This window comes from Mustelus asterias, chromosome 4 (assembly GCF_964213995.1).
Source record: "Mustelus asterias chromosome 4, sMusAst1.hap1.1, whole genome shotgun sequence".
Taxonomy (NCBI): Eukaryota; Metazoa; Chordata; class Chondrichthyes; order Carcharhiniformes; family Triakidae; genus Mustelus; species Mustelus asterias.
The window spans coordinates 75390541-75410289 of record NC_135804.1 but is presented as its reverse complement, the minus strand read 5'-3'; the positions used below and the strand labels follow the sequence as shown (position 1 = coordinate 75410289).

Here is a 19749-nt window from a genome sequence, read left to right as displayed (position 1 = left end):
GAGCGGCGCGGGCTTGGAGGGCCGAAGGGCCTGTTCCTGTGCTGTATTGTTCTTTGTTCTTTGTACCTCACCATAATGATTGAAAGTCAGAGGTTAAAATGGTCTTTGACCAGTCCCACTATTTGATTGAAAAACAATTGTCTGGAGCATCAGGTGATGTTAGGCTCCTCACTAGACTGTAAGTTTGTGGGCTACAGATTGTGAGTAGTATCATTTTTTTTTCTGCAGTGATCTAATTAGCCACAAAGAAATAATGCAACCTTTCAAAATATTGCCCCAACTTTCAACTTCTTGGTCAAATGACTCTATTTTCATGACGAAAGGCATTTTAAGGGCACCTGTACCTGTTTCTTCTTGGCTTCAATGATCACTTTCCTCGATCCTGTAAATGCACCCTGCAACCTCCCGATGATGAGCATAGATTTTCCTCATCGCCAGTGTAATAACTGGAGGCAACTTGAAACATCTCCAACTACAAAGGGTTTATTAAACTAATATAACTATATAAAAGATAAGGGTCTGACAGAATACATGCATAGGCATACTCTCTCCTCCTCTCTGGCTCCAAGTGAAGGTCCTCCCCATCCCAGGATGCACATCTTTACTCCTTACTGGCCCGGCTTCTCATGCACCCTCTCCATAGGGTCCAGCTCTATCATGTGGCCCTCAGATGATTGCCCCTTATAGGGCCATGTTACCACAGAAACCTTTGGTTTTGGAGACTTTCCCTTTTTTAATGCAAAAATGTCTTGATTCCTGTTATTTTGTTGATGCTAATTTGGTGGGTTTCTGTCCCCGATTCAACATTTGTTTTTGAAATTTCTGACATGAGGATCTTTTCTTGTGCTGTAAATGCTGAAGCAAACTAATTATTCAACACCTCTACCATTTCCTTATTTTTATCGCCCTTAGTGATTGCCAAGGGAACTACATTGTTCCTGGCCACCATCTTTTCCATAATATAATTGTAACAATATTTTGTTTAGATTTTGAAATCCCTTGAAAATTTATTTCCAAACTCCCTTTTTGTAGCTCTTATTATCCGTGTTGTCACTCTTTGCCGTCCTTTGTATCTTTCCCATTGACCAGGATTTGTGTGTTATTTATCTTTTCATATTCTCTCATTTTAGTTTTTGTTGTCCTTTACCTCTTTAATCATCCATGACAGTTTCTTTTGGCAAGTTGATTGTGTCATGTCCGGAGTTCAGGTGATTGTCTCAGCTCTACCCAACTCTCCTGATTACAACAACTTGACCTCACCATCAGCTGTCTCTGCTCCACTTTTGCTGGATTACCGAACAGTTTATCTGACATCCATTACTGCATGAGCAGAAATTCCCTCCAATTATATACTGCAAACCTGAAGCCATTGACTTTGATCCCCACCATAAATGTTAGAATAGAATCCCTACAGTGCAGAAGGAGGCCATTCGGCCCATCGAGTCTGCACCGACCACAATCCCACCCAGGCCCTACCCCCACATATTTTACCCGCTAATCCCTCTAACCTACACATCTCAGGACTCAAGGGGCAATTTTTAACCTGGCCAATCAACCTAACCTGCACATCTTTGGACTGTGGGAGGAAACCGGAGCACCCGGAGGAAACCCACGCAGACACGAGGAGAATGTGCAAACTCCACACAGACAGTGACCCGAGCCGGGAATCGAACCCGGGACCCTGGAGCTGTGAAGCAGCAGTGAAGCAGCAGTGCTAACCACTGTGCTACCGTGCCGCCCCGTTATTCCCTCTTCCTCAATCCCATCCATCTCCCTGACAACCATCTGAAGAGAACCCGATTATTTGCAGCCTTGGCCTCATATTAACCCTGAGATGAGATTCCTGACATATTTCTACACCATGACTAGGATCTCAGTAACTTGGCACAACTCTGATTGTCTGCTGCTTGAACACTCTTGTTATTTCTAGACTTGACTGTTTCAGACTGCTATTCTCCCACATTCTAACCTCTGGAACCATGAGGTTATCCAAATCTCTGCTGCCCTCTCCTTATTTGTAACAAATCCTGTTTCCTATCAGCCCTCTGCTCGCTAGCCTATATCGGCAACTGGTTAACATTCCCTGTGATTGTCTTATAATATCTAACCCCTGAGTAAACTTGGGGTCCATTCCATTCCTCAATACAATCCCGCGATTGCACATTCTTTAAACCAGGTCTCTTTCTGAACTGCAAACCAACAGATCACCTGCTGTGTTCCCAAACACTGACAAGAAGGACTAGTAAAAACAATACTTCATTCACGAGCTGAGCAGCTACTTCATGCCTGTCCTCTGTCCATGCTCCCAGGGAGAACTCCCACGCTCCCAACATGTGACCCTTTTTGTGGCCGCATCATCAGACCATTCAGTCTATATCTTTCTGGTTTAAATTGCGACAACTATTAATGTAACAGTGTGTATGAACGGACAATGTGTACAAGCCATTTTGTAACATAGCGATTGAACTGGGTAACAATACATAACTAGTCACATAGAGTGAGATACAGATTAAGCTGCTGCAGTTGGTGCATAACCCATTGCCTCTACATCCTCCCACCTCCCCTTTTCATTGTGTAAAGATGAAATTCAAAGGCCAGTTGCAATGGTGGCGACATAGTTCTGGAACTTGTGTTTGGTTTAATCACACACCCTGAGTGTATGATTATGCTGGTTGGTTGTACTTTATTTCACAGGCTGGTGTCCTCAGTGTGGATGACCTAGGGCAGTCCAGCAGTGTGTCCAGTGGGTACAGGGCTTGCAGCCTCTGGAGGAGCCTCCATTTCCACTGGTGTAGGGGGCCTGTGTTGTAGGTTGGATGACTAGGGTTTTGTGGTATCTGTTGGTATCTGTTGGTTCTGATGCCTGTAGTGGGTGATGGCAGTTGAGTACATAGTGAGCACCATCTGACGCTACCACATACCTGTTCAGCTCTGGACGTAGCTGTGTGTCACCACCAACTTTTCAAGGCCGTGTGCCATCTAGATCCTGACCATTTGACCAGGTGTCAGAGGGCCTAGTCTTTCGGCATTGGAATCATAGTGCATTTTGTGTCTCAATCTGTGTTGCAGGAGGGCACCATTCACATTGGTTTCAAGTTTAGACTGCAGCAGAGCCTTGGCAATAGAAGTTGTGGTCCAGGTGCGCTTGGAAAAGAGTCACTGTGTTGACGAGGGCAGACCCTGTCATGGTAGATTTCACATGCTGAGGAGTGCAGCACACTAATCTGTGATCTCGGGCACATTTCTCTAGAAGGTTCTTGGCTGAGTGATCCGCCTATTCCACCAAAGTGTTGGACTGTGGATCTCGGTAGCTGCTCATGATATGCTCAAAGTCCCATGTGTGTACAAAATTTCAAAATTCAATGACCCTGGTGAAGTTGTTGACTGTGGTATCTCTGAACAGAAGTAGGGATGATAAATTGTTGGCCATGTGCTATTAATCCATCCTGTATGGTTAGTTCATCTCTGATGGTGAAGAATATGTGGAGCCCATGGAGAAATTCCCTTGAGGACTCTGGCCTGCCCCTCATGATGGAATATCCATCTGTAAGGATCTTTGAGTTCCTGGATCCTACAATAGGACAGCACCTCTATTGTCATGATGTCTATGTCTTCCTGATGATCTGCCTGGTCTGCTGTGGGTCGGAAGGTTCTGGAAAGGACATCAGCCAAGCAGAGCTCCTTACTGCATTTGTAGACGACACTGAGATTGTAACATTGTAGCTTTAACATCATGTGCAGACACTGTGTGAAGAGGCTTTTTTAGAATAGTTGTGCATGGCTGATGATCAATTTGGCAGGATGACCATATATGAAGTGATGAAATTTCTGCCAGGTGAAGACTAAAGCGAGGAATTCCTTCCCTATCTGAGCATAATGAGTCTCAGTGTCAGTGAGGGCTCTTGAAGCAAAGGCCAGAACCCGCATTTCACATCCAGGAAGCTGAAAACATTAATATTGTGCATTTCTGCAACACCTGTTCCACTGTCTTCATAGGGTGATGAGATCTGAGCAGTGCCTTATTTAAGTGTACTGGGTCAATGTCGATCCTGACCATGCCATCTTTCTTTACTGCAGCCACCATTGCTGGAACCCATTATGTGGCCTCGTCACTGGGAGTTGTGACTCCCAGTGTCATCATCCGTTCCTGCTGATCATCTACTTTCTGCTTCATGACTACCACTCTTCTCAAGCAAAGACTGTTGATGATACCAAGTCAACTAGTCTCATGTGGTATATTACTGGTAGCTTATCAATGACACTGCAGTTGAAGAGGTCTTTGTGCCCTCTCATTTCTGGGGCCTGGTGTTGCAGAGCATGTACCTCTGGATCAAGTTGGATGGATCCCAGTGTGATGCCATCCAAAAGACCTAACAGTGGCCTCATGTTCTGGTCGACTATATGAAACTTGAAGCTGCCCAGTGTGCAGTGGAGAGTGGCCACACCTTCAGTGTGGATAGTTTGTCTGTCATAGGCTACATGGTCTACCTGAGTTTTGGGGCCCACTAAACCATAGAACCATAGAAAATTACAGCTCAGAAACAGGCCTTTTGGCCCTTCTTGTCTGTGCCGAACCATTTTTTGCCGAGTCCCACTGACCTGCACTTGGACCATATCCCTCCACACCCCTCTCATCCATGAACCCGTCCAAGTTTTTCTTAAATGTTAAAAGTTTTACCACTTTATCCGGCAGCTCATTCCACACTCCCACCACTGTCTGCGTGAAGAAGCCCCCCCTAATTTTCCCTTTAAACTTTTCTCCTTTCACCCTTAACCCATGCCCTCTGGTTTTTTTCTCCCCTAGCCTCAGCGAAAAAAGCCTGCTTGCATTCACTCTATCTATACCCATCAAAATCTTATACACCTCTATCAAATCTCCCCTCATTCTTCTACGCTCCAGGGAATAAAGTCCCAGCCTATTCAATCTCTCTCTGTAACTCAGCTTCTCAAGTCCCAGCAACATCCTTGTGAACCTTCTCTGCACTCTTTCAACCTTATTTACATCCTTCCTGTAACTAGGTGACCAAAACTGTACACAATACTCCAAATTCGGCCTCACCAATGCCTTATATAACCTTACCATAACACTCCAACTTTTAAACTCGATACTCCGATTTATAAAGGCCAATGTACCAAAGGCACTCTTTACGACCCTATCCACCTGTGACGTCACTTTTAGGGAATTCTGTACCTGTATTCCCAGATCCCTCAGTTCAACTGCACTCTTCAGAGTCCTACCATTTACCCTGTACGTTCTACTTTGGTTTGTCCTTCCAATGTGCAATATCTCACACTTGTCTGCGTTAAATTCCATTTGCCATTTTTTAGCCCATTTTTCTAGTTGGTCCAAATCCCTCTGCAAGCTTTGAAAACCTTCCTCACTGTCCACTACACCTCCAATCTTTGTATCATCAGCAAACTTGAAAACTTGACCATTGCTGCCAATGTTCTAACTGTGATAGTATTCAGCTGGGCAATACATTACACTTTGCTCCAATGTTAATCTTTACCTTCAGTTTTGTGTTCCTGCAAATTATGTTGAGGGTGGTGAAGATCTCACCCTGTTCTGTGACAATGTCGACTCTCTCACAGTAGAGCGTTGTTGGAGGCTCACTGGTTCAGTTGCTCTGGCTGAGCTCCAATTCTTTCATCTTGCTTGCGCTGCGAACCTTGGAGGACTGACCAAGCTGTAATATGGCTGGTGGCAAAGGAAAGTTGCTGTGGCTTCGATCTGCAGCAGTTCGTGAAATGGTTCAATTTGTCACATTTATTGCAACGTCTAGTAGACACAAACATGTTGTTCTGTTCTGAAGCTGATGGCCATTGCAGTTGGGGCAAGGTGTGCCCTGTACCACAAAAACTTTTGTTTCCCGTCTAAACTCGTAGCTGCTTTTTTCATGCAGATGTTAATGGCTGTTTGTACTGTTAAGTATTTGTCTCTCAGCTAGAGGACAAGATCAGTGTGGGCCCCGCAGATTATTCATTCCATGACTAACACATCAGTAAGTGTGCCAAATACAGGTTATTTTGGTAAGATTTTCAAGGTTGTTGTATATGATTATAATGATTGATCAGATCTTTGGTTTGTAGAGTTAAACTCGTGCATGTTGAGTATTATATTCTTTGGAGGCAGCACGGTGGCACAGTGGTTAGCACTGCTGCCTCACACAGCACCAGGGACCCGGGTTTGATTCCTGGCTTGCCCTTGTCAGTGTGGAGTTTGCACATTCTCCCCATGTCTGCGTGGGTTTCCTCCAGGTGCTCCAGTTTCCTCCCACAGACCAAAGACGTGCAGGTTAAGTGAATTGGCCATGCTAAATCGACCCTTAGTGTACCCGAACAGGCACCGGAGTGTTGCGACTGGGGGATTTTCACAGTAACTTCATTGCGTTGTGAATGTAAGCCTACTTGTGACTAACAAATAAACTTTACTTTTTGCTTCATGGCAGACAAATATTTTCAAACATTTTTAGAATAATTGCAGTTCCTCTTTCACCCTTTCCATTTTGAAGGGACAGCATCTGGATTTTGGGGGAGGGGCAGTGGCTGGATTTTGGGGGTGGGGCAATAGTTAAATTTAGGGTGCGGGTCAGTAGTTAAATTTTGGGGGAAGGGGATAGCTGGATAGTGGGGGAGTGTCCAATTTAAAAGTGAGGGCTGGTATTTTGAGGTGTGTAGTTGGATTTCAGAGCACAAGATTTGGCAAAAGCTGGGAATATCCATTTGGAGCAGCTGTTTAAGTGGGTCTGTTTTCACTGGGTGAGAGAGTAAACATTGCCACTCATTTAGTTTGTGAGGAATAGCCTCCTGGGGGACAGAGCCATGGATGATGCTTAATCAATCCAGGGAGGATCAGATCTCTGAGTTTGGGAAGAAAGCTGAGGTGGAGGGGGATGAGCTGAAATTCAAATCTGGATCCTAATGATATTTACACTATTTTGTTGCTATGAGGAGCTTGGGGAATTTAACTGTCGCATAAGTTCACTGTCGTCATGAAACACTCAGCAAGTCACAGAACATTAGCGTTTATAAGAGAATTTAGAGCACAAACATCCCCCTGGAGACTGACAAATGGGATCTATAGCTACAGTGTGCCTTTCTATGAGCCTGTATAAGGACAGATGTCTGTAACCCTGTAATAACTCAGTTAATGAAGGTGTATGTGAACCCTCAACTCCTTCTTGTCTACAGCTTGACAGACACCAATACTTCATCATCTGATCACTTTTAGCCTCAGTTCATGTGCTGTGACATGATATTGAAATAATATTTCTACTGAGACATCATTGAATGATTTATCACTTAAAACTAACAATGAACAAACACTAAATACAATAATAAATGTACTCAATTACCAGGGATAGATTTATTACCAAATATTAACCTGAATGAACAACAACTTGCATTTATATAATCCCCTTAGTATGGCAAAGCATCCATCACAGAGCAGTAATCTACACCATTCTAAAATAGTTTGATTTCTTTGTTTCCCCTTCTGTTTTGTATCTTCTCTTGAGTTCAGTATTCATAGCTACTCTTTCTAGTTATGCTCTATTTTAGCCACTTCAAACTTCTAGTTTATAGATGTTCATTTATTGATCCAGATGTTGACACAGATGTGGCTTTGTTGGCATTTGACACAGGATGACTTCAGTTAACATCTGATTGAATCAGCTTGGTCACAGTTCCCAGAGGCCATTTGTGTGTGTAGTTTCATAAAACCCAACATGTCTCATCATGATTGAGTAACATTTGCAAATCTATCGGAAAGTAATGGTTTGAGCCTCACTTCAGACAGCTCAGGAAGGAGAGACAGTCTATGAACATTAGAGCACAATCTTCTGGATGTAAAAGAGGATAAAGAAGGCATGGTAGCACAGTGGTTAGCACTGCTACCTCACAGCACCACGGACCCGGGTTCGAATCTGGTCTCGGGTCACTGTCTATGTGGAGTTTGCACATTCTCCCTGTGTCAGCGTGGGATTCCTTCGGGTGCTCTGGTTTCCTCCCACAGTCCAAAGGTGTGCAAGTTAGGTTGATTGGCCATGGTAAATTTCCCCTTAGTGTCAGTGGGACTAGCAGGGTAAATACAGGGGATTATGGGGATAGGCCCTGGAATTGTGGTCGGTGCAGACTCGATGGGTCAAATGGCCTCCTTCTGCACTGTAGGGATTGTAACAAAAAAATAATGTAGGGGGTAATCAGGAAGATGTTTGAAGTCAAATCCAGGTGGGTTTTGTTGGGAGGGTGTTGGTCACAGAACTGTGCCCCTTAAAGAAGTTGCTGTGTTCTTTAATAGATTAACAGCAGGTCTCTATTAACCACTTGTAACTATATGCATATATAGAGTGAAAGATACAGGCAAAAAGTTTTCTTCATGTTTAGGTCTTTATATATCATTGCTCAACATCACAATGACCGCTGGCTCTGGGTCATGTGAGTACTCAGTTCCACGTTAACCCTGGTAGTATGGTCCCTTTAAGGGGACAATCCCTGACGGCCATGTGATCGGGCCAGACGCTATGGAGTGTTGCGGTGGGAAGTTGAGCATATTGGGTGATAGGCCGCATATTCCCGGGTTGGGGAGGATCCGCAGCTGGAGCCAGGGGGGATTGGAGAATAGTCGCATATTTAGTTCTGTCAGACCCTTGTTGTAAATCACTATTCATTGTTGGGAATAAACTCCTTTATACTTTGAGCCACATCACTTATCGGTTTTAACGGGACAATATTTTAATGTGAGACCCACTGTCCTCATATTATTTGCCCACATCTGGGAAACTACACAAGACAATTGCAGTAAAACCAAATGGAGAACTTCACTTTCTGTCACTTTCTACTGTTGACTCCAATACTGACTTTGTCTGTTTAATGACAGAATGGAAATAAATACAATAATTAGGAGCCAATCAGATAGAACAGGATATGCATGAACAGATCAGATAGAACAGCATGAACTGGATACTGGCATGCTGGGAGGGTTGCAGCTCTGATCCACAGGCCTATTATCAGAAACCCTATAATATAACCTACAATTATCACAGCCAACTCCAGAACTGAAGTGAAAGACTTTGACGTGACATTAAATCAATGTGGCACCAAACTCATCAATGAAAATAAAGACAAGGATTGAGCAAGTGTCTTTACTGTGCTGAATGTCAGCTAGTGTTGAATAATGCTTCATGAATTTGAAATAGAGAGGTTTTGTGACATTCCCCTGTACAGGATGGCCTTGCAAACTGTATTTAAATCATCCTCGGTGTCATAATGATAGTCAAATGTGTCTGGATACTTGGGTTGAACTGTGTGTCATGTTGCATTCTGATGAAGGTCAGGTAGCACATGGTGGGAAGTTAGACAACATGACGGATTAAATGATGTGACACCTGCAAATAAGCCTGTGATTCCATGGTTCTTCTTTCATCCTGACATGTGACATTCAGGATGAAGGAGAAATGGCTGAAGGGATATATATTCACAAATGTGATTAAGACAATTTGTTCATGTAGGCAGTAAATGCCAACAAGGATGGTTAGGCTGTAGGGCCTGTTCCCTTGTTGTAACTGTATTTTGATGTAAATTCTCTTCTCACTATTCTCCTACACTCTGAGAGCAGAGTGTCCAGGGAGTGGCGAGGAGTGGTTGTGGGGAGGAGGGAGGGGGTGGAGTGGGAGGTGGGGGTGGGGGGGAGTTAGTTGGATGAGCATAAGGTGAGTATGGACTGGCAGCAGTCTCTTCTGTTAGGGAGGAACACTGCTCATCTCGAATGGCTCCACACTGAGGTAAAACCAACAGCAATCAATCTGACTACTTTGAAGCATCAACAAAATCCGGAAAATCTTAAAGGGAAGGTTCCACGAACTCAAATGCATGTTGCCATCAGACTGCCTGAAATATACAGAAATCCCATTCTCCTATTTATAGAGGAGGAGGTCCCAGGAACCAGAACTGGGTCCTGGCCTGCTCAGCAGCCACAGATATGACTTTTTATCTTGTTGGGTACACTGGAGGAGTGGAGGCCCAGCACGTGGCTACTCTGGACTCACTGTTCTAGGTCTGAATTATGAGCTTCCAAGGTTGGTGTTTGAGATGCCATCTGGTGGTGGGATAACCCTCTAACATTTTTTCAATGAGGTGTCATTCCCCTCAGCCTGAGTATCTCACCCGGGGGTGGGGTTAATGATGGAGGTCCCCAGAAGGTACATGCCAGGACTGACTCCCAGAGTGACTGGAGCACAGTATCAACTCATGCATTTCATCTTTAATGCCATCATATAGAAAGCACCCAAACTGAACAATACACATGGTAATAATACCATTCCGTTAGAGTATATAGATAGATAGAAATGTAGAAAATAGGAGCGAGAGTAGGCTATTCGGTCCTTCAAGCCTGCTCTGCCATTCATTATGACAGTAAGAAGTCTCACAACACCAGGTTAAAGTCCAACAGGTTTATTTGGTGGCAAATACCATAAGCTTTCGGAGCACAGCTCCTTCGTCAGATGGAGTGGATATCTGCTCTCAAACAGTGCACAGACACAGAAATCAAGTTACAGAATACTAATTAGAATGCGAATCTCTAAAGCCAGCCAGGTCTTAAAGGTACAGACAATGTGGGTGGAGGGAGCATTCAACGCAGGTTAAAGAGATGTGTATTGTCTCCAGACAGAACAGCTAGTGAGATTCTACAAGCCCAGGAGACAAGCTGTGGGGGTTGCTGATAATGTGACATAAATCCAACATCCCGGTTTAGGCCGTCCTCATGTGTGCGGAACTTGGCTATCAGTTTCTGCTCAGCGACTCTGCGCTGTCGTGTGTCGTGAAGGCCGCCTTGGAGAACGCTTACCTGAAGATCCAAGGCTGAATGCCCGTGACTGCTGAAGTGCTCCCCCACAGGAAGAGAACAGTCTTGCCTGGTGATTGTCGAGCGGTGTACATTCATCCGTTGTCGTAGCGTCTGCATGGTTTCCCCAATGTACCATGCCTCAGGACATCCTTTCCCGCAACGTATCAGGTAGACAACATTGGCCGAGTTGCAAGAGTAGGTACCGTGTACCTGGTGGATGGTGTTCTCATGTGAGATGATGGCATCCGTGTCGATGATCCAGCACGTCTTGCAGAGGTTGCTATGGCAGGGTTGTGTGGTGTCGTGGTCACTGTTCTCCTGAAGGCTGGGTAGTTTGCTGCGGACAATGGTCTGTTTGAGGTTGCATGGTTGTTTGAAGGCAAGAAGTGGGGGTGTGGGAATGGCCTTGGCGAGATGTTCGTCTTCATCAATGACATGTTGAAGGCTCCGGAGGAGATGCCGTAGCTTCTCCGCTCCGGGGAAGTACTGGACGACGAAGGGTACTCTGTCCACCGTGTCCCGTGTTTGTCTTCTGAGGAGGTCGGTGCAGTTTTTCGCTGTGGCGCGTCAGAACTGTTGATCGATGAGCTAAACGCCATATCCTGTTCTGATGAGGGCATCTTTCAGCGTCTGGAGGTGTCTGTTGCGATCCTCCTCATCCGAGCAGATCCTGTGTATTCGGAGGGCTTGTCTGTAGGGGATGGCTTCTTTTACGTGTTTAGGGTGGAAGCTGGAGAAGTGGAGCATCATGAGGTTATCCGTGGGCTTGCGGTACAGTGAGGTGCTGAGGTAACCGTCCTTAATGGAGATGCGTGTGTCCAAGAATGCAATCGATTCCGGAGAGTAGTCCATGGTGAGTCTGATGGTGGGATGGAACTTGTTGATGTCATCATATAGTTGTTTCAGTGATTGCTCACCATGACTCCAAAGGAAGAAAATATCATCGATGTATCCAGTGTATAGCATCGGTTGAAGGTCCTGTGTGGTGAAGAAGTCTTGTTCGAACCTGTGCATGAAGATGTTGGCATATTGAGGTGCGAATTTTGTCCCCATTTGTCCTCATTCATTATGACCACAGCTGATCATCCAACTCACTAGCCTGATTCTGCCTTCCCCCCATGTCCTTTGATCCTCTTCACCCCAAGTGCTATAGAACCATAGAACCATAGAAAATTACAGCTCAGAAACAGGCCTTTTGGTCCTTCTCGTCTGTGCTGAACCATTTTTTGCCTAGTCCCACTGACCTGCACTTGGACCATATCCCTCCACACCCCTCTCATCCATGAACCCGTCCAAGTTTTTCTTAAATGTTAAAAGTGACCCCGCTTTATCCGGCAGCTCATTCCACACTCCCATCACTCTCTGTGTGAAGAAGCCCCCCCCTATTATTCCCTTTAAACTTTTCTCCTTTCACCCTTAACCCATCCCCTCTGGATTTTTTCTCCCCTAGCCTCAGTGGAAAAAGCCTACTTGCATTCACTCTATCTATACCCATCAAAACCTTATACACCTCTATCAAATCTCCCCTCATTCTTCTACGCTCCAGGGAATAAAGTCCCAACCTATTCAATCTCTCTCTGTAACTCAGCTTCTCAAGTCCCGGCAACATCCTTGTGAACCTTCTCTGCACTCTTTCAACCTTATTTACATTTTTCCTGTAACTAAGTGACCAAAACTGTACACAATACTCTAAATTCGGCCTCACCAATGCCTTATATAACCTTGTAAGAAGTTTAACAACACCAGGTTAAAGTCCAACAGGTTTATTTGGTAGCAAAAGCCACACAAGCTTTCGGAGCTAAGCCCCTATAACCTTACCATAACACTCCAACTTTTATACTTGATACTCCGATTTATGAAGGCCAATGTACCAAAGGCACTTTTTACGACCCTATCCACCTGTGACATCACTTTTAGGGAATTCTGTACCTGTATTCCCAGATCCCTCCGTTCAACTGCACTCTTCAGAGTCCTACCATTTACCCTGTACGTTCTACTTTGGTTTGTCCTTCCAAAGTGCAATATCTCACACTTGTTTGCATTAAATTCCATTTGCCATTTTTCAGCCCATTTTTCTAGTTGGTCCAAATCCCTCTGCAAGCTTTGAAAACCTTCCTCACTGTCCACTGCACCTCCAACCTTTGTATCATCAGTAAATTTGCTGATCCAATTTACCACATTATCATCCAGATCATTGATATAAGAACATAAGAAATAGGAGCAGGAGTAGGCCATCTGGCCCTTCGAGCCTGCCCCGCCATTCAACAAGATCATGGCATATAGATGACAAACAACAATGGACCCAACACCGATCCCTGCGGCACACCACTAGTCACAGGCCTCCACTCAGAGAAGCAATCCTCTGCAACCACTCTCTGACTTCTTCCATTGAGCCAGTGTCTAATCCAATTTACTACCTCCCCATATATACCTAGCGACTGAACCTTCCTAACTAACCTCCCATGAGGGACCTTATCAAAGGCCTTGCTGAAATCCAGGTAGACAACATCCAAAACAAAGAGAAGAACAAAGAACAATACAGCACAGGAACAGGCCCTTCGGCCCTCCAAGCCTGCGCTGCTCATGTGCCCATGAGACCATTCTTTTGTATCCCTCTATTCCCAGTCTGTTCACGTGGTTATCTAAATAAGTCTTAAACGATCCCAGCGTGTCCGCCTCAATCACCTTGCTTGGCAGTGCATTCCAGGCCCCCACCACCCTCTGTGGTAAATATGTCCCCCTTATGTTCGTCACCTCTGACCTGGGAAAAAGCTTCCCACTGTTCACCCTATCTATGCCCTTCATAATTTTATACACCTCTATTAGGTCGCCCCTCATCCTCCGTCTTTCCAGGGAGAACAACCCCAGTTTACCCAATCTCTCCTCATAGCTAAGACCCTCCATACCAGGCAACATCCTGGTAAACCTTCTCTGTACTCTCTCCAAAGCCTCCATGTCCTTCTGGTCGTGTGGCAACCAGAACTGGGTGCAGTATTCCAAAGATGGCCTAACCATCGTTCTATACAGCTGCAACATCATATGCCAACTTTTATACTTTATGCCCCGTCCAATAAAGGCAAGCATGCCATATGCCTTCTTCACCACCCTCTCCACCTGTGCTGCCACCTTTAAGGATCTGTGGACTTGTACACCCAGGTCCCTCTGTGTGTCTATACTCCTGATGGTTCTGCCATTTAATGTATAGCTCCCCTTTACATTAGATCTACCGAAATGCATCACTTTGCATTTATCTGGATTAAATTCCGTCTGCCATTTCTCCGCCCAATGTTCCAGCCTATCTATATCCTGCTGTATTCTCTGACAATGTTCATCACTGTCCACAACTCCAGCAATCTTCGTGTCGTCCGCAAACTTACTGATCACACCAGTCACATCTTCCTCCAAATCATTTATATATATCACAAACAGCAGAGGTCCCAGTTCAGAGCCCTGCGGAACACCACTAGTCACAGACCTCCAACCGGAAAAAGACCCCTCCACTGCTACCCTCTGTCTTCTATGGCTAAGCCAGTTCTCCACCCATCTAGCTAGCTCACCTTTTATCCCGTGAGATTTAACCTTTTGCACCAGCCTGCCATGAGGGACCTTGTCAAACGCTTTACAGGCACACAGGCATGTGCCTGTAAAGAGAAAGAATAGGAAAGGGAGGATTTGAGAGCTGTGGATAACCAGTGAAATTGTGGGTCTAATCAAAAGGAAAAAAGAAGCATATATGAGGTCCAGGCAGCTAAAAACAGATGGAGCACTGGAGGAATACAGAGGAAGTAGAAAAGAACTCAAACAGGGACTTAGAAGGGCAAAAAGGGGTCACGAAATGTCCTTGGCAGACAGGATTAAGGAGAATCCTAAGGCATTTTATACATACGTTAGGAACAAGAGGGTTGTTAGGGAAAGAATCGGACCTCTCAGGGACAAAGGAGGGGAATTATGCTTCGAACCAAAGGAAGTAGGTGGGATCCTAAATGAATACTTTGCATCAGTATTCACAAACGAGAGGGTCATGTTGACTGGCATTGTCTCAGAGAGATGTGTTGACCCGTTAGTAAAAATCTCAATTACAAGGGAGGAAATGTTAGGTTTTTTAGGAAACATTAAGACAGACAAATCCCCAGGGCTGGATGGCATCTATCCTGGACTCCTCAGGGAGGTGAGAGATGCAATTGCTGGGCCTCTAACAGAAATCTTTGTCTCTTCACTGGACACAGGTGAGGTCAGTAAGAAGTTTAACAACACCAGGTTAAAGTCCAACAGGTTTATTTGGTAGCAAAAGCCACACAAGCTTTCGAGGCTCTGAGCCCCTTCTTCAGGTGAGTGGGAATTCTGTTCACAAACAGAACTTATAAGACACAGACTCAATTTACATGAATAATGGTTGGAATGCGAATACTTACAACTAATCCAGTCTTTAAGAAACAAAACAATGGGAGTGGAGAGAGCATCAAGACAGGCTAAAAAGATGTGTATTGTCTCCAGACAAGACAGCCAGTGAAACTCTGCAGGTCCACGCAACTGTGGGAGTTACAAATAGTGTGACATAAATTCTGATTCTAGGATCGCATGATCGCATGATCGCATGTCACACTATTTGTAACTCCCACAGTTGCGTGGACCTGCAGAGTTTCACTGGCTGTCTTGTCTGGAGACAATACACATCTTTTTAGCCTGTCTTGATGCTCTCTCCACTCCCATTGTTTTGTTTCTTAAAGACTGGATTAGTTGTAAGTATTCGCATTCCAACCATTATTCATGTAAATTGAGTCTGTGTCTTATAAGTTCTGTTTGTGAACAGAATTCCCACTCACCTGAAGAAGGGGCTCAGAGCCTCGAAAGCTTGTGTGGCTTTTGCTACCAAATAAACCTGTTGGACTTTAACCTGGTGTTGTTAAACTTCTTACTGTGTTTACCCCAGTCCAACGCCGGCATCTCCACATCATGACAGGTGAGGTCCCAGAGGGTTGGAGGATGGCAAATGTGGTCCCGCTATTTAATAAGGGTAGCAAGGATAACCCGGATAATTATTGGCCGCTGAGCTTGACGTCCGTGGTACGGAAGTTGTTGGATAAGATTCTTAGAGATAGGATATATGCACATTTAGAACTGAAGAATCTCATTAGCGATAGACAGTATGGTTTTGTACGAGGGAGGTCATGCCTCACAAATTTGGTTGAGTTTTTTGAGGAGGTGACAAAAACGATTGACGAGGGAAGGGCCGTGGATGTTGTCTATATGGATTTTAGTAAAGCATTTTGACATCCACCGCCTTCCCTTCATCCACTTTCCTGGTAACCTCCTCAAAAAACTCTAATAGATTGGTCAAACATGACCTACCACGCACAAAGCCATATTGACTCTCCCTAATAAGTCCCTGTCTATCCAAATATTTGTAGATCCTATCCCTTATCACACCTTCCAATAACTTGCCCATCACCGACGTCAAACTTACTGGCCTATAATTTATCGGATTTCTTTTGGAACCTTTTTTAAACAACGGAACAATATGAGCCACCCTCCAATCATCTGGCACCTCCTCTGTGAATACTGACATTTTAAATATGTCTGCCAGGGCCCCTGCAAGTTCATCACTAGCTTCCCTCAAGGTCCATGGGAATACCCTGTCCGGTCCTGGGGATTTATCCACTCTGATTTGCCTCAAGACAGCAAGCACCTCCTCCCCTTTAATCTGTAAAGGTTCCATGACCTCCCTACCTGTTTGCCCTATTTCCGTAGACTCCATGCCCGTTTCTTCAGTAACCTAACTGCTTCTTGAAAACATTCAGTGTCTTGGCCTCAACTACTTTCTGTGGTAGCGAATTCCACAGGCTGACCACTCTCTGGATGAAGAACTTTCTCCTCATCTCAGTCCTAAATGGTCCACACTGTATCCTTAGACTATGACCTCTGGTTCTGGACACCCTGCCATCAGGAACATCCTTCCTGCATCTAACCTGTCTAGTCCTGTTGGAATATTATAGCTTTCTATGAGATCCCCCCCTCATTCTTCTGAGCTCCACTGAATGCAATCTTAATGGACTCAATTTCCTCATACTTCAGTCCTGCCATCATTTGAGAAAGAGATGGTCATATTGATCATGAGTTTTGAATGAGTTGCTGTCTCAGGATTTTCACTCCTTGTTTTTTTTCTCAGCCTCTGATCTGTGCTTGCCTTCAAAGGAAGCCACAATGATTTTTATTTGGTTTCAGCAAGTGCAATGATCCTGGGTGAGCTTCTCCCAGGACTCAAATTCAACATCAAAATTCTTGAGTGAAGTCCTCAGAGTTTCCTTTGACTGTTCTGAGAGTGCATGGGCTGAGAAGCATGATACCAAACTCAAGGGCCAGAATTTCATGGCCCTCCACCAGTAGTTTTTAGGCAAGGAGGTGTGTAAAATGGCAGGGACGGGATTCCCTCGGGATTTCCAATCGTCCCAACCACACAGTGGATTTTACCTTGTTGTGGGCAAGGCCTTGGATGGGAAGCCCATCCTTGCCCCAATTGCAGCCCTTAAGGGACCAATTATTGGCCATATTTAAATAGTTTCCACCCAGCCTCAATTTTTGTGCTAGCAGGAGAATTTAGCTGTCTTGGGGGAAGTCCGAAAAAGATCAGGCCTAGATTTCGGGCAGGATGGGGTGGGTAGGGTTCCATCCATCCATCAGAAGCCTTCTTCCGACTGTTGGCCACTGGACCGCCATCCCACCCCAGCCTTTCCCCTGATCATCCCCCTTACATTCCTCCCAGGCCTTCCGTACCCTCTCTGTTCTGGGACCTCTTAAACTTACCTTGTCATAGGGTTCCAGGACTTAGATTCAGGCATTGTGCTCTTCAGTCCACTGCCGCCCTTCCTGAGCGAGGAGCAGAAGTCCTGCCTGCAGCCACGTTCACTCATTCAAACTTGAAATGGCTGCACTTGGAGTCGCTGGTGATGTGGTCCTAGCCAACTCTTTGGACGATGGGAAGGGGGAAATCCTGTCATCTGAAAAAATCAGGCCAAGATCTCCATAGAAGATTCGGTTTGGTAAGTGAGTGTCAGGTATTCTGGCTACATAACTAGCCCAACTCAGATGTGACTGTCTTAATATGGTGTGGGTGTTTGGCAAAGTCAATTCAGGTGAGCTTCTCTATATTAGACTTTTTATCCTCTCATCTTCAGACAGTTTCTGGTCATAGACTGAAACCTTGGGCTTGAGATAGGCATTCCTGGAGCAGGCTGGTACATTACTACAGGTTTCTTTGCACTGATTACAAGGCCTAAGTTGTCACATGCACTGGAGAACAAGTCTGCTAATTTGTGTATCCAGCTCTGAACCGCAAGTTATTGCATAGTCACTGGCAAACACAAACTCGCACAGTATGTCCTTGGAGACCTTAGATTTTGCTCGGAGTTGTCTCACATTGAGCAGCTCCCATTCATGTAATATCTGATTTTGATGCCAGGGTCACCTTCATGACAGCATGGCAGAACAAAAACATGCTGAAGATAGTTAATATTGACATGCAGTCTTGTTGAACTCCATTAGCACCATGTAGAAGAGCTGAATTTTAAACATATCCCTCACAGGAAACATGATATAATACATTTCTTGAAGGCACAGTACCATCACACTGTATCAATCCACCCATGAGATAAAGCTGGTTGCCCCATATCAGGTATTTCAGTAAGTTCCTTCCAACTTTCTAACTCTTTCTGTTTGGCTTCCTTTATTAGCATATTTTCCAGTTTATTGGCAGCTACTAAAATCTCTCCATTATGAGGACTTCAACTTCTATCGAGAATTCTAGTTTGCTCTCTAGGTTTCATTCTCATTAAACTATGGCTGATACATTCATTCCTGTCCCTTTCTGGACTGCTACTATATAATCTTTCTCCTGTATGAGTGGACTTCATCCACAAGTTGGTGACCTTTTTCTGGTGGTCATGGCCACCTTCTGGTTCAGTGTCAGAATGGATACTATGCCTTTTGGGTTTCAACATCTTTATATCGTTTTGCTAATCCAGAGATCTTGTCTCTTGGTCTCCCGCCTGTACATTCAGCCCATTTTTACATTTACCAGAGGCTTTTCCTGCTCTCCCACCATGTGTACCAATCAACCATGAAGAATATACCCAAACAATTTGATTGCTATGTTGTACAATTACCACTTATCCACTACTCTCTATTATCTTGCCAGGTCCTTTCCACTCTTTATGGCCTTCCCTTTTATAATATGCCATATCTCCTTGTTAAAGTTGTATTTGCGACAGCCTTATGCAGTGCCATAGGGTTCACCAAATTATCTCCAAAACCTCTGCTTTAATGAAGGCTTTTCTGCCTGCATGCAAGGCATTCAGATGCGCTGAAAAAGTAGAGCTATTGCTCGTCCCTTCTCAAGTAGGAGCAGTGGATCGCATGGAAGGCAGCTTTGGATTTCTTCCATACTCCAACTGGTATGGACTGTACCCCCCAACCATTTGCAAAGAGTTATTTATGTACACCACCATGCCAATGCTGTTTGCAATTTACAACCTGGTTGATCAGCCAATACTTTATGTAACATGTTGTTTATTACCGCATGGTTTCTTTCACAAAGCCCTCTACTAAACGGACTCTCAGCTGCAGTGTGCATTACTACAATGTTTAGATTTTCGCACATATTTTGAAAGCCATCATAATTTGGCAGGAGTTTTGTTAGTGTTCCTAAGCCTGCTCCTACCCATTTTTCCATGATCTTATCAACAATGGTATTTTTGTCTTTACTATATATCACAGTGGTTAGGCTAAATTTAGTAACCATATCCATGAAGTGTAGGATATCCTTGTTATTGTCCCAAACTTTCAAGTCCATTGCCACTGCATCATTAAACTATCTAGCTAGTGACAAGCTCACTATAGGGAGAGGTGGT

General features: G+C 44.6%; 1 protein-coding gene across 1 annotated transcript in view; it reads right to left on the bottom strand.

Moving 5' to 3' along the window:
- The window catches only part of LOC144493128 (gamma-aminobutyric acid receptor subunit alpha-1-like), a 454514-nt gene that overhangs the window by 299152 nt on the left and 135613 nt on the right, over positions 1 to 19749 (bottom strand). The window contains exon 7 of the mRNA XM_078212030.1: positions 2209 to 2211. Within this exon, the coding sequence (XP_078068156.1) occupies positions 2209 to 2211 (3 nt within the window). The remainder of the gene's footprint in view (positions 1 to 2208; positions 2212 to 19749) is intronic.